A 13,536-nucleotide genomic window follows, 5' to 3' on the forward strand; every position below is an offset into this window, starting at 1 on the left:
AGGAATCAGGTGCTTTCTAGAATTGAACAATGGCTCAACCATTTATCCAGCAAATTCAGTTTTAAGTTTAATTACTTTTATTTGATCGTCAAAGTTCTTGTAACACGTCTTCAATTAAAAATAAGTGCACCTTCACATGATATATGGACCAAAAATTAGAATTATTCAAATATTGCAAAACTTTTGTCTTATTCTTGAATTTCTTGGTGTGGTTTAATATGAAACATTTTAAATGCAGTATCTTCATAAAAGATATTTGGTGATTATGAAATTTCGATTATCTATATAGATATATTAAATAAATAAATACGAAAGTTGGGTTCATTGCTCACATGAACATCAAAGTCAAAATGTCCTGTTTAAATTTAATTCAACTTTACACAATAATTATTTTGTAAGGTTAACTACATTTTATTGCTCTCCCATACTTACCATTCTCTGCAATCCAAGACAACAACAGTACCTGGCTTGTAAACGCGGCCTGTTTCCAAATCTGTACAATAACACTCATCCACCGTAACACAATCATCTACAATGCCAAAATAACGCAAATATTTACTGACATGTACTGAGGCAAAACTTTCATGCATCATTTCTATTAGAACTTTTATAGTTTTTGATATTAACAAATGACTCATCTAATGATATAAATGAAAAAAAAAACAACATTTGCTGATTCTGTTTAAATAATTGGCAAACCATTATCAGAAAAAACGAAAAAAGTGACCTGTTAGGTCATTCATTGAACTTTGGTCAAATTGTTTGAGTCAGGAAAAAGTGAGTTTGCAAAGCCAGTTAAATATTGAAAAGTATAAAAAAGTAAAACGACTAAATCCAAAATCATTCCTTTTCTGCCCTCTCTCTCTCTCTCTCTCTCTCTCTCTCTCTCTCTCATATATATAAGTATTTATATTATAAATATTTATAAAACTGTACCTACTATCGAGCACTTTGAAAAAATATTGGTATTTAAATTCATTTTATAAATACATTTAAACATGTTTAATTATCTATCTATCAATCTATCTCCATTAGTCTAGATTTACTCTGCATCTACGGAAAATAATCGAACACTTTTTTAACAAATTTTTAACAAATTTTTCACAATCATTACTTACAACACTTCCTAGAGCATTTTTAATGAAGGTATGTGTACATTTCATCCCCATTTAAAAATTATCACATTTATTCTGAACAAACTGCTTCTCTCAAAAATGGCAGCAAAGAGTTCATTTTGTATCCACTCATATCATGCGGCTATTAGGTATAATTATTTTTAAGCCATTGTTTATTATTTCATTTTTTCACTCATACTAAGTTCAACATACTAAACTAGATTTTGAAAATAAATATTAAATGCCTCTTTCACTTTCACTTACATTCCAACTGATAACCTAAATGTATTCAAAGAATAAGTAAATATTGAAATGTTCGATTTTCAGGAGTGTCATCCGTCTATTCATAATACTTTTTCAGAATGTTTGAATAAATTACCAAACACTTCAGATCATAATCAAAATGATGTCTTAGCCTGATCCCTTGGCTCATCGTAAATAACTTTTCCTTAAACATTTCTTATATTTTTCGTTTTTATTTAATATATGATTATCGGCTAAGTTTTAATAAATATATAATAGTGACAGACATTATGTTTTCCATTAAAACTAAATAATCTTTATCGAAGTCAAGGAACATTTTTCAACATTTATATAATTATGTAAATGTTATCTTATTATTCATTTGGACAATTCTGTTCCAAAATACTTTAATAAAAGAAATACAATATTGATTCATACATTTTTGTTACAAAATAAATAGATATTTATTCCAGAAAAAACAATAAACATAATCGTAATAATGAAGTTATATTAAACTAGGGTCCACTGGTGTGAAGTGGATTATCAGGGTGAAATAGCTGAAAATAAATATCCACATTTTTATCCAACTTAATAGTTTCCATAGTTACATACTTCCATTATTAAAGTGAAACTGATCTTTAACCTGACTTCACACAAAGAAGTATGCAAGATTAAATAAAATTCATCCAAGTTATTCTTTACAGTAATTTTAAAACACTTACTATGATATAGATGACTCTATTGAAACTGGTCTTTATTTTCTTTAATATATGTAAAATCTCTTATAAAGCTGAGTACATTTTAGTACTTAAAACCTCTTTTATTATTATTTGAAAATAAAAAATTCTATTTAATTTAAAATATTTCTCCTTGATTAGGAAGATAAGTGCGAAATCAAATATCAAAACTAGACCTTCTGCATTTTTTTTTCTAATGAAGTAATACATTTTCAGAACAAGTTCTCAGATCAGATAAAAAACAATAGTGTAGAACATTTTGAGATGAAATAACATGAATTCAAAAATAATGGTAATATATGTATTAAGAGGCCATTTTAGAATAATATTACATGAAATATTAAACATGATTTAATCTGCATGTTAATCTATATATTAATACAATAGCGTGTGTGTTCTTTTGTGTGTCACACTTTCCGGCAAATTTGATTGGTTGAGATTTAATTCCAGAATATATATTAATTACAGAATACACATTTACGAACGCTCAAGGCAACATTCGAATAGCCTGTTCTCACCGCTATATGTGTTTTTAATTCTATAAAATTTAGGGTTTATCTTTCAAAAGTTGTTAAGAAATAATTGATTTTAAGTTATTCCATAATAAAAAACGATAACACAACTTCCTCGGACAGCGGCGACAAAAATTGAGCATCTATTTGTTATGTTTTTCATTGTTTATTTTTCTTTACATTTGTTTAGTGTGAGAGCGAGCGAGAGAGAGAGAGAGAGAGAGAGAGAGAGAGACGCTGATGTCTTTGTTAATTAAAAATATTATCGCTATTACTACTAATTGCTGTAACATGTAAACAAAGCCCAGATACATATGTATAGTAGTTTAGGTGGAAAATAATCTCAAACCCTTTATCACATAAAATGAACTAATTTCTCTAATCACCGGTACGTTACCATGACAATAATATATAAACTTCTTGCTTATTTATTTTAAAACGTTTCACAATCTTTTTTTAACGATATATTTTTTCTCTCACTTTTTACTTATTTATTTTAAACATTTTTTAATTTTAAACTATTTAATTTTAAACAGAACGTTTCACGATATCTTAAACAGTAAGCACCTTTTTTCAATAAATTATTAGGTGGAAGCACATAATAGTTACAAAACACCCTCCTATTCCCATGTTAAGAGTGGCTTTCAAAATAATATTATTTCAGTACGGTAACAAAAATACATAAATACCGAACGGTTTATAATTTTAAATGATAATTTGATAATGATAATTTTTTTACTTGGTTTCCACCTGAACATTTTCCTTTGAAATGTCGACTTCTATGGGTTTTGACTATGCTGAAAACGAATATCGCATTTAAATTTTCCGCAAATACGTAGTTTTTAAAATATTAAACAATATAATTTTTTATGTTAAAAATAGTGGTCATTGTTTTGCGCCAAAAATATGCGTGCACTTAAACATAATAAAATGCATTCGAGAACAATATTTATTTTAAAATAAAATATTAAAAAGTTCAAAATTATAAAGTTCTATTTACATTGTTTAAAATTAAAAAGTTTGTGAACAATATTTCTTTCAAAATTCTAAAAAAATCTATTTCTGTTGTTTAAAATTAAACTGTTCTATTTATATTGGTTATAATATAATAAAATTCTGTATATATTGTTTAAAATAAATAATTTTTTATCATTTAAAGAAAATGTTCTGTTTAAGTGTACGCATATTTTTGGCGCAAAACTATGGCCACCATTTTTAACATAAAAAATTATATTGTTTAATATTCGAAAAACTATGCATTTGCGGAAATTTTAAATGCGATATTCGTTTTCAGCATAGTCAAAAACCCATAGAAGTCGACATTTCAAAGGAAAATGTTCAGGTGGAAACCAAGTAAAAGAATTATCATTATCAAATTTAAATATCATTTAAAATTATAAAACGTTTGGTACTTATGTATTTTTGTTACTGTGCTGAAATATTATTTTGAAAGCCATTCTTAACATGGGAATAGGAGGGTGTTTTGTAACAATTATGTGCTTCCGCCTAATAATTTATTTTAAAAAAAGGTGCTTACTGTTTAAGATATATTGTTATAATATAATAGAATTCTGTATATATTGTTTAAAATAAATAATTGTTTATCATTTAAAGAAAATGTTCTGTAAAACAATTACCATTATCAAATTATCATTTAAAATTATAAACCATTCGGTGCTTATGTATTTTTGTTACCGTGCTGAAATAATATTATTTTGAAATCCATTCTTAACATGGGAATAGGAGGGTGTTTTGTAACAATTATGTGCTTCCACTAATAATTTATTTTAAAAACAGGTGCTTACTGTTTACTACAATAATATCAGTGTGTCTCCACTTACACTGAACATCCACAAAAATGCCAACATCAATATATTACATATGAAAGCGTCCACTGTGGAATTTCCACAGGTCCTGCTAGTATTGTATTAAAAGTATATGGTGATGTGCGCGGAATACTGAACTTTGATGGCTTGGTCATGTTGAAAGAATGGATGACAGTTCTTGAGTTGGTGCAGTTGAAGTAACAGAATCAGTTGATAAGAGAAGGTTAAGAAAAGCATGGGAGGAAGTGATAAGGATGGAGAAAGAAGGATAATTCTTGCAATAGATAGTTCAATTTGAAAGTCAATTTTTAAAATTTGTCCAACACATGCTAACATGTAAAACAGACATTAAACTGAATAAAATGATGATAACGTTAATATTTGTTATTTCAGCTATTGAGTTACTATTTTACTTACCATTTTGTAAGTAGGTTCCATTTGGGCAGAAACATCCCTCAATTTCTCCTGTGCTGCAGGAAAATCCAGGATTAGCCAGATCAGAGCAGGATTTCGGACATGACGAGTGACATGGGAAATAATCCCGACCAGCTAAACATTGCATAGCTGAAAACAAAAATAACAATAATTACAGTTCAATGTCAGCTTGATTTCTAACTAATGAGAATAAAGTTGGATCAACTGATACGTTTCCAAGGTAAATAACTCTTATCACAATTTATTACTTTTTTTTTATTTTAGGAATTATTTACTGCCTGCCCTAGTATAGTTTTTTGTTATAAAGTGGATATAGACAATTGCAATATGTGATTGGATTTTGTGATACAAAACTAAACAGTCTCATTTTTATTTTTTTGCTTCAACTATGTTATTGTTACGAATTCATTTCACCGGAGTTTCCCAATACTTACTCCAACTAATACAACTGTTAGAATGCAAAAAAATTTTTCTTATTGACAGAAACAGATTAAAGGGAAATTATCATGTGCAATTATATTAAGTTCTTTTCTTTGACGTTTTCAAAAATAAACATATAGATTAATTAAATTATGCAACTTCAAACAAGTTTGTGTATGGCCTATGACTCAGAAACCAAGCATTTCTGGGCTTATGTTTATGGGAACTTTTTCATTACTTAAACATATAGAACATAATCCCAAATTATGCCATGCATTTTTCAAACACCAGATATATATATAGGATATAAAATGTATACATATACGTTTATTGTCACTTCTGGTTTAATATTATTAGACTGGACTAATGTTATATAATATATCCCGGGTTACGCCGGCATGCTGCAAATTAGAGTTGCTGGCAGGTTGGTTAGTGCAAAGAATGGTTAAAGTAGTTATGGTTGACGTATGTCGAACGGGTAGCTAGGGTCAGTGATGACAACCGAGGGCGATTGAGTTTGTATGAAAGAAAAACGATGCATAAAGAAGAAAGAAAAGAAATCTTGTGGTTTGGTTCGCATGGAAACGCATGAAAAGCGGTTGTCTCGATTAGACGTGAAGATGCGTCAAAGAAACATAAGAAAGTTTAAGTGGTCGACAATGTGATGCTTCCTGCCTTGTTCACTCGGTAGACGAAATAAAGAAGCTATGCTAGAAATCACTGTTTGGTTTCTTCGTAAAATGTTCTTGCCGCATCAATCAGTGACGGTAAGAAAGCATCGCCAGAGAAGACCAGAAACAGAAACAGGAAAAAAAGGTATGGTGACTTTATAGATAACACTAGAAGGAACACGACCACATGTATAGACATACATACATAGACAATCACATCACGGCGCACACAAGCATAGGCACTAAATAAGAGATTCACGTATAGAGACAGATATGAATAATAAAAAGATATAATCAGCAGCAGACAGAAAACCTCCTCATCACCCACAATGTTACACTACTATTCAGAAGAGTTGGAGAAACAAACGTGATATTTTCATTAGGGTCTTCCAGAACTGAAAATGATTAATTTTCTTAAGTAAATGCTTGTTGGATTTATAACTGACTGCCAAGAGTGATACTGATTGTTACTGGAGAGTGATTTATTAAAGTGCTGATCTATGAACGGGTTTATTATTTTTTGACTTATAGAAGAATGTATTGTTGGTTGGCAGGTCAGATTGCAAACAGCAATTTTGTAAAGCATTTTTCAAAATGAATTAGTATCATTTTTAGCTCCTTACATTAAATGCCTTCATGCTTTGTCTGGAAAGATGTCCATAAAACAAAATTAGATGAATTCAGAAATAATATTAAAAACGAAATGATAAGGAGATTTTAATGAACTATTGGATAAAATATTTAAATGAACTTGGTGTATACATATACGTGTATATATATATATATGTATATATATATATATATATATATATATATATATATATATATATATATATATATATGAATATATATATATGTATGCATATATATATATATATAATATATATATATATATGTATGTATGGATATATATATATATATATATATATGTATGGATATATAGTGTAAATGTACATTTTAATGTGTTTTTAAGATTTGAATAGCGAAGATAGCAAGATATGTTATTTACATTAGTGGTCATCAACAAGTGGTTCACGCATGCAAAGTTTTGAAGGTTTACAGAAACATTGAGATATTTCAATTTTTATGATTTTTCAAGCTTAAAAAGGAGTAACAAAACGGATTTTGGATGCTACATATGTTTACAGCCGGATGTAATAAACACAAGTACACAAATGTGACACCATCCAGCCATACCTACCATGATTTGCAACATCATATTCAATGCTTGCTACTTAATAATTTCTTACAATTACTGTTAATATCTGTAAAGTTCACTAGTAAAATTTTCTACAATCATGACATAGCAATGGAGGTATAATGCAGTTTTAGCAGTCGCGTATAGAATACAGCATCAAAAATATTACAACTATCAACTTCAAGCTTGTGCACTGCAAAACATTAAGACCATGAAATCGCAAGCTCAGAAGAAAGAGAATTAATCACAAATAGTTGAAGAAGATGTCGAATGGAATGCAATTAATTTTTGTAAATTACATTGAATAAATGTTTCAATATCTAAATTCATAAATACAATTTGATATATATTTGTCTAATCATTTCTCCTTTAATAATGTGTAATACTTTATTAAGCTTCAAATTTCCATTTTTTTTTATTTGAATAATTATAGTATAATTTTATTACCTTTAATAAATATATTTAATAATAAGTTTTCAAAATATTATTTCATATTTTTTTAAATATATTACTGGTCCACCAAATTTTAAATTATGCATTTAGAGGTTCATGAAGTTTTAAATATTAGTGACCACTGATCTACCTATCTGTTACTAGAATACGAAACCAGGAACAGTGGATCAACGCTTTCAGTACTAATGTAATAAAAAAAATCAGTAGCTTGAAGCAAAAACTTACGACATATGTCTTCTGTTCCGAATGTTTTGTCCATTCTCCAGTTAATGCAGATTCCAGCACGTTGACAACGTGCAGCATAAGCCGCTACAGCTGTACAGTAACACTGACAGTCTCCACCTCTGTCACAAGCACATGAGTCATCCCGACAAGCTATGTAGTACCATTCAGGATCCACCTGAAAGTTAAAAAAAATAATAACATTATTTCAATTTATATAAAGTTCGGTATGTACATATTTTTACATATTTGTATGCATACTAGGATTCACTCCTAAACTAATTTACCACTTATTATAAATTTTGGAATACAGCTGTTAAACTTAAGGATAAATATTCTCTGTTATATTTAATTTTAGTTTTATGCAAAGGAAGCAAAGAGTGGAAGCCCTTTGTGAAAATTGAGATGTCTTCAATTTTTGTGAAAATTTAACATACGCCAAAATAATTTTCAACACTATTAACAATGTTTACCTATCCATTTATTTATTTTTATGATTGTATATACTTGAATTCATGCTTTGAAACATGATGTAAATCATAACTCAATGATGTCATGCCAAAGCTATAATTATTTTGTTAAAGTAATGTTTAAACTCTATTTTATAAGGAAGTACAAATAGGTCAGTTGGTAGAACCTCACATTGAAGATCAAGGTTTCCGTTTCATTCTGGTCGTGACATAAGCTTTGTTTGTTGGAAATTTATTATTTACTATTAATGCAATTCCATTTCTAAAAGTAATTAAGACCTCTGATATTTCGAAACGAGACAAATTCTGATATGCATTTATTACGTTTAAAAAATTGTGACTGACTAACAGACAAACGACAAAATCTCTATTTATATATGATAGATGTTAAACATCAATTAGTTTGATTCAATTGATTATTAATTTAAAGAGAATAGAAAGTGGACTTTACTTTCAGCAGCATTGTAACTCTTGCTTCCCTTATTTTGTCTTTTAGTCCACATATTATATGAGTGATGTTTCTGACAAATGGAAAAGAATTGCTGTTTTCCAGGTTAGAATCTAATCAACACTTATCATTGGATAATATTTTACCTTGAAGTAATATTTAAAAAAATTTTTTTGCTTCTTACATCAAATGGCTTCATACCTTTTCTGGGGCGATTTTCATTAAAAAGAAACAAATATTTTCCCAATTTCAGTTTTTTTAAAGTATTTTAAAAGGTTTTAGGATTCATAATATAGGAACCATCTCCCATTTGAAAATTGAAATATTTCAGATTCGTATTTAATATGATCCATAACACCAATCAAACAATTTAAATTTCTTCTTAAGACTCCTTAAGTTTAAGACATTTTCTAGAATCAAACTAATATAATGGATTTTGATCAAAATTAGAATAAATATTCTAGACATAAGGTTTATTATTATTATTATTATTATTATTATTATTATTATTATTATTATTACTGAAGCTTTTGTTTGTGCAGCACAAGAGCAGAAATTAGGAACACGATTTTTAAAAAAAAAGTGGTTCTAGGAGAGGAAGTTGCTGCAGAATGCTGGATTTGTGGTAAGACCTCAGAGTCAATTGCGCACCTTGCAGCAGGGTGTAGTGGATTAGCTCAGAGAGAGTACTACAAAAGACAGGATCGCATGGGACTCCGGATATATTGGGAGGTGTGTAAGAAGGTTGGGGTGAAGTGTGCTGGAAAATGGTTTGAGGAGGTGCCTGAACAAGTGAAAATAAGTGAGGATGACAAGGTAGAGGTATGGTGGGACAAAAGTGTCATAACGACCAAGCAATTGGAACATAATCGTCCGGATTTGGTCGTCATTGACAAAGTCTAAAAAAAACTGGCAGATTGTAGACTTTTCAGTACCCTAGGACAGGAATGTGAGAGAGAAGGAGAACGAAAAGTGGAGCAATTATGCTCCATTGCCCTTGGAGATAAGGCGTATACACGGGGTTAAAACACAAATGATACCGGTCGTAGTTGGTACACTAGTAGTATCAAGTCGCCTGAAAGGATAATTGAAAAAACTACAAATCCTCGATGTTTTAGGTGGCCTTCAGACCTCTGCTATTGTAGGTACCACCAACATCCTTAGAAAAACCCTTAATCTTTGAAGCTCCTTGTTTGGAGCCGGGATTGAGGGAAATCCTCTGGAAATGAATTCCATCCCTTTCCAGAGAGACGTTGATAAACGAAATCAGAATTATTATTATTATTATTATTATTATTATTAAATTATTAAAATCAAGATAGATATAATTATCTATCTTGATTTTAATTTTTTAAAAGTGATGCAGAACTGTTCTGCTCATGAAATTTATTTCACCGTACTGGAATGGGTATCCTTTTGGCTATTATGTTACTGAATATATCTATGAATACAAACTTAATGTAATTATAACATTAGCAAAGGAAAACGAAAGAATGATCTAACTGGATAATTTAAACAGTTATGTTACAATTTTTTATCTTGTCTGTGGCAAAATTTTTAAATATCCAGATTATATTTAAATATCTGGAATTGAAATTAAAATCATGATAGCAGCACATTATTATGCAGGCAAGGTTGATTAAAAACTACAGTTTTCTTTATTTTGTATCTTTTAATTATTTTCTCAGCTCTGCAAGCTATTCTCTGAGTATCAGTAGTTAGTTGGTGTGGTAAGGATCCAAGGTTGTTGTATGGTTTGATTTTGTAGATCGTCACCAACAAGTAAGTAAAAGGTACGATTTAATCTATTCATCATTCATTCATTTTAGTTTTTATTTACTTAAAATTTTTATTGTGTAATTAAAAAAATTAACATTATTACAGTTTTATATATATATGTATATATATATATATATATATATATATATATATATATATATATATATATATATATATATATATATATAAGCAAAAATGTGTGTGGACACTAGGAACAGTTTTGATTGGCTAATATAATAATCAAAACTGCTCATAAACGATGATATCAATCGTCTTGATTTCAGCATCAAATGAAAGACAATAATTTATTGTTAATCGTGGGGATATTAATTTTTTTCTAAGTGAACATTTATAAAAAGTAAAATTATACGAAACTACTCCTAAAAGCAATTTTATATACAAAAATTGCCATTTACATGCAAATCTTATGTCTGGTTTAGAAACCAGACATAAGATTTGGATGTAAATGGCAATTTTTGTATATAAAATTTCGTCTACCGAGTGAACAAGGCAGGAAGCATCACATAGCAACACACCCGCACGCACATATATGCTTTTTTAAAAATCTAAATCATAACCACGCCTCATTTTTTGTAAATAAATCGTTTTTAATTATCTCTAAAGATGGAGATATTTTGTATCTATGGGTATATTAGATGATCTGTTTAAATTTTAAAATGCACATTTTTTGCCTATTTTCCTAGGTAAACCTTTAAAAAAATACAATTATACAGAACTAACCCAAAACACACTGAAAATACAAAAACTGCCGTTTAAATGTAACTCTTATGCAAAAAATTATCATAAAATTTCATGCAATAATAACTTCTTTGAAAAAAAATATTTTTCTTTTTTTTTTCATTTTTTCTTAACATTTCCTTGTGGGTGGGGGGTTAATTCGATGATTGTTAAAAAATTTTATTATTTAGTAGAATCATAAGAATAAATAAGAATACTTTGAACGTTATAACAAAAAAAAATAGGCATAGATTACTTTAACTTTGACATGAATTGTAACCCCCCCCCAATTACTTTGCCCGTTTCTTTCTTTCTTTTTACTACTTTTCTATTTACAGACTCAACAAAATCTTGTATATTAAGCAAGATATTACCAGTTTTCTTTTTTGCATTTACTGACCATATTTTTGTTATATTCATGTTGAGATATTTTCTATTTACATCTTTTTATTATTGACTGCTTGCTTAAATTATTTATAGATTTAAGAAATATTATTAATTTTGAACTTCTCTTGTATTTAATATTTTTGAACTTCTTTTAATGAAAAAAATATTGTAAAATTTCAAGCAATAAAAACTTCTTGAAAAAAAACCCTTTTTTTTTTCATTTTTTCCTATTAACTGAAAAGTAGTTTTTTGAAATAATTTTCATCTGCTTGGTATTTTTCAAAAAATTTAAAAAATATTTGTGTACAGTAAGAAATAATTTGTTATAGGTTATGGTCAGCCAATATTCTGTAAGGCATTTATTAATATTTTTCTCGTGTGTTGGGGGTTAATTCAATGATTGTTAAAAAATTTTTATTATTTAGTAGAAGCAGAACAACACTTTGAAAGTTATAACAAAAAAAAAACAGGCATAGATTACTTTAGATGAGACATAAATTGTAGCCAAACCCCCAAAATAAAATTACTTTGTCTCTTTCTGTCTTTCTATTTACTATTTTTTATTTACAGACTCAACAGAATCTTGTATATTAGGCAAGGTATTACCAGTTTTTAAAAAAAAAATCATTGACCATATTTTTTATATATTTATGTTACGATATTTTCTATTTACATCTTTCTATTACTGACTGCTTGCTTAAATTTTTTATAGATTTAAGAAATATTAATATTAATTTTGAATTTAAACAAACGATTGATTGTAATAATTTCGTCAGTCTATTTTTCATTACTTTCATTACACTTATATTACAGCTGTTAATTTTGAGAACATTCCTATCAATTATGCCAAAAAAGGGGAGGTCATCGATAAGTGCATTGAGGCATCAACTAATGCAAAGAAGGCTCATGGCGCAACAATCAACAATCACTGTGCCCTACGACACAGCAGAACAGTCAGGGGATGCTAGGGTCGTATTTGTTGAAAATGATCATTTGGGTCATTCGGCTGGGAGTGGTTCTTCCTTCATTGCAGATTCGGATGCAATTGGTGATAATTCAAATTTGCCTGGGCTTTCAACAAGTAGTTTTTTTTGTTTTTTTTTTACATGGGAGGGGGGGGGTCACCACTTATCAAGGCCCGGAAGCCACTCGAGGATAAGGGTTATTGCGTGTACAGTAATCAATGGGACAGTGCTGCAGTAATCGTTAGTATTGGAGATTTGATAAAGTGTCTTACTTAAGTAGTTTCTCAATTGCAGCATTAGACGGTGCACTGCACACCAATCTCCCTATTTACCCAAATTAAAAGAGTAAAATCCAGGTTGTTTCTCAAGCTTCAATGGATGAAGACCCAAGAGAAAGTTATTTAGAAATACATGCTTCAAGTTCGACTGAAGAGCAATGAAAGAATCGTCTTAAAAGAAAGGCATTAGGTCAGTCTGCTGCACGCGCTTCCGAAAGCAAAAAACAACAAGACAAACATTTAAGGAGAAATGCTTCAGCCATGTCCACTGCACACGGTTCAGAAAATGTAGAGCAACGAGACAGATGGATGGAGGGTCAAATATAATATAGAGCCAATATGGAAGGACATTCAAGAATAACGAAGTCATACTGGTCTTTAAAAGCATTCAACTATATTCCCTCTTCTAATTATGCTGAACATCCTGACATAAAAATAGGCTTAATGTTTAAGGAATGCTTCCATTGTCTCGTGAAAAGATGGCCAAGTGAGCCAGCGGGAATATGCTGTTCAAATGGCAAGGTGAAACTCCCACTTCTTGAAGAACCTCCACAACTGCTATTATGCTTGCTCACAAGTTCAAATCCTGAATCAAGAACCTTCATCAAAGAAATAAGGCACTACAATTGTGCATTTCAG

At 29.3% G+C, this 13,536-nt stretch overlaps 1 protein-coding gene across 1 annotated transcript in view; it reads right to left on the reverse strand.

Annotated features, from left to right (window-relative positions):
• The window catches only part of LOC145247314 (mucin-2-like), a 109,262-nt gene that overhangs the window by 27,554 nt on the left and 68,172 nt on the right, over nucleotides 1–13,536 (reverse strand). The window contains exons 26-28 of the mRNA XM_080108950.1: nucleotides 7,836–8,010; nucleotides 4,851–4,997; nucleotides 433–529 (exon numbers count right to left, since the gene is read on the reverse strand). Of these exons, the coding sequence (XP_079965076.1) occupies nucleotides 433–529; nucleotides 4,851–4,997; nucleotides 7,836–8,010 (419 nt within the window). The remainder of the gene's footprint in view (nucleotides 1–432; nucleotides 530–4,850; nucleotides 4,998–7,835; nucleotides 8,011–13,536) is intronic.

The sequence above is a fragment of the Euprymna scolopes genome, chromosome 25 (assembly GCF_053919585.1).
Source record: "Euprymna scolopes isolate OS-2025 chromosome 25, ASM5391958v1, whole genome shotgun sequence".
NCBI classification, from domain to species: Eukaryota; Metazoa; Mollusca; class Cephalopoda; order Sepiida; family Sepiolidae; genus Euprymna; species Euprymna scolopes.